Source organism: Dioscorea cayenensis, unplaced genomic scaffold (assembly GCF_009730915.1).
Source record: "Dioscorea cayenensis subsp. rotundata cultivar TDr96_F1 unplaced genomic scaffold, TDr96_F1_v2_PseudoChromosome.rev07_lg8_w22 25.fasta BLBR01001179.1, whole genome shotgun sequence".
In the NCBI taxonomy this organism is placed as follows: domain Eukaryota; kingdom Viridiplantae; phylum Streptophyta; class Magnoliopsida; order Dioscoreales; family Dioscoreaceae; genus Dioscorea; species Dioscorea cayenensis.
The window spans coordinates 10957-13145 of NW_024087570.1; the positions used below are offsets into that span (position 1 = coordinate 10957).

The 2189-nt window shown below is 41.1% G+C and overlaps 1 protein-coding gene across 1 annotated transcript; it reads right to left on the reverse strand.

Moving 5' to 3' along the window:
- Positions 1 to 1050: 1050 nt before the first annotated feature.
- Positions 1051 to 1887, reverse strand: LOC120255738. Its single transcript, XM_039263499.1, has 2 exons — positions 1828 to 1887; positions 1051 to 1347 (listed from the first exon to the last, which is right to left on the reverse strand). The coding sequence occupies exons 1-2, from the start codon at positions 1885 to 1887 to the stop codon at positions 1051 to 1053; spliced, it is 357 nt and encodes a 118-aa protein (XP_039119433.1).
- Between the last annotated feature and the right edge of the window lie 302 nt (positions 1888 to 2189).

Here is a 2189-nt window from a genome sequence, read left to right on the forward strand (position 1 = left end):
CACTACTCGCATACTCTTCTCTTGAGGCCCCATGGTCGGGCACACGCTACGTGGTAGGTTATAAGACTTTTCTTCATCGAATCATCATTTGGAAGGTCTTGCATGCTTCACATAGAGTAGGAACATGGAGATATGATTGCTTTTGTGCCCTTCTAACTAGCAAATTGCCTTAAATCCTCTTCGAAGTTGGTACACGCCTCCACGTACATGAGCTCCTCCTATGTCTTGATCCTTAGGTTGCACAAGAACTCCAAAAATGTGTCTTTATAACCTATGTTTGCTTCTTTTTATTCCTTCAAGGCATTTGCAACCTAATTGCACAAAAGAACACCAAATACACTATATGAGACATAAACCATGGTAAAAATAATGCTCAAAGCATGTAAAACATATAGAGAAATATGTCTACTCAAGCACTTATCAAATGGTTGGGAATAGTTAGTGAAAAAGGGTGACTGGTGTTGAATAGGTTTTTGAAGAACGTGTTGAATAGGTTTTTGAAGAAGAACAAGGTTAAGCTGACAAGTCACGACAGGACACGCACTTAACATGATCACGCTAGGGTTATCAGGGTACACACGATCATGTCGAGGGTGTTTCTCTCCTCATGAAAATCTTTGGAAAATTTCCCAAGAGCTCAAAAGGGAAAAACACGATCGTGTAATTAGCAAGAGCACCGTGCGCCCCTTCTTGGCATGATTGTGTCCGGCCCGTGTCCTCCCTGAGTTTTACAAAATGGAAGCCAATGAAAATCACTAGCCCACGCATGGGCGTGCCAAACCCGTGCACAGCTAGAAAATTCCAGGAAAATTGTTTTCTTCCTCCAAAATAAAAGATTTGGCCACATGAGATAAGAAAGAGCATTGCCGAAACATCAAATGCATAGGAAAACACCTTCGAGAGACACCGATTAAAGCAAGCCGCAACAAAAAATAAGTAAAATACGAAGAAGAAAAACCAAAACAAAAGGACACAAACAAAAGGAAACAAAACAACTTGGGTTGCCTCCCAAGAAGCACTTGTTTTACATCACTAGCTTGATGTACTTGTTTAGGCGGGGGAATCATGAAGTAAGAACACACTGTCCATTGTAAGAGAAGGAATGTCCTCTCTTATCGTATAATGCTTCAATCGATGCCCATTGACACTGAAAGTTCCTTTAGTGGGCTGAGAGATCTCAACTGCACCATGAGGAAATGTCTGCATGATCAAGTATGGTCCTGACCAGCGGTATTTCAGCTTTTCGGGAAAAAGCTTCAACCTTGAATTGAAAAGGAGAACTTGCTCTCCGACCTGAAATTGCTTATCTTTCCTGAGGCGGTCATCATGAATTCGTCTCGTTTTCTCCTTGTACAACAATGCATTCTCATAAGCATTGAGTATATGCCCCTCCAGCTCATTCAATTAATATTTCTATTTTTTTATGTACCTCCCAATTCCAAATTCACCAGTTTAATTGCCCAATACGCTTAGTGCTCAAGTTCGACGTGCAAATGGCATGCCTTACTGTAAACCAACCGATGTGGTGTGTGCCCTATGGAAGTTTTATATGCTATTCTGTAGGCCCAAAGAGCGTCATCCAACCATTCTGACCAATCACTCCTATTATGATGAACAGGTTTTTTTCAATAATTCTCATTATTTCCCTGTTTGTGACTTCAACTTGACCACTCATTTTGGGGTGATAAGTGGTGGCAATACGGTGGTTGACACCATACTTCTTTATTACCTTTTTAAACTGAGTGTTGCAAAAGTGTGTCCCCTGATCATTGATAATTGCTCTGGGGTACCAAACTTGGAGAATAGCTTTTTCAAAATTTTGACTACCACTCTTGCATCATTTGAAGAAAGAGCCTGTGCCTCTACCCATTTAGACACATCGTCCATCGCTACTAGCACATATTTGTTTCCATTTGAGTTCGGGAAAGGTCCCATGAAATCAATCCTCCACACATCGAATAGTTTACACTGTTACATAGGGGTTTGTTTCATTTCATCAAGTTTGGATAGGTTCCCACTCCTCTGGCATTAATCACATGATCCGACAAATTTTCGAGCATCCATAATAGTATCGGCCAAAAGAAACTGGCCTCCAAAACCTACTTAGCTATGCGGTTTGCACTATAATAACCTCCCACTATTCCTGCATTATTGTGTTCCAGGATTTTCCATCCCTCCGCATGTGAATC

Coding starts and splice junctions, on each gene's coding strand:
- LOC120255738 (XM_039263499.1), bottom strand. CDS start 1,887: ATGGACGATGTGTCTAAATGGGTAGAGGCACAGGCTCTTTCTTCAAAT. Junction 1,348..1,827: donor CTTCAAATGATGCAAGAGTG/GTAGTCAAAATT, acceptor TTGTTGTACAAG/GAGAAAACGAGACGAATTCA.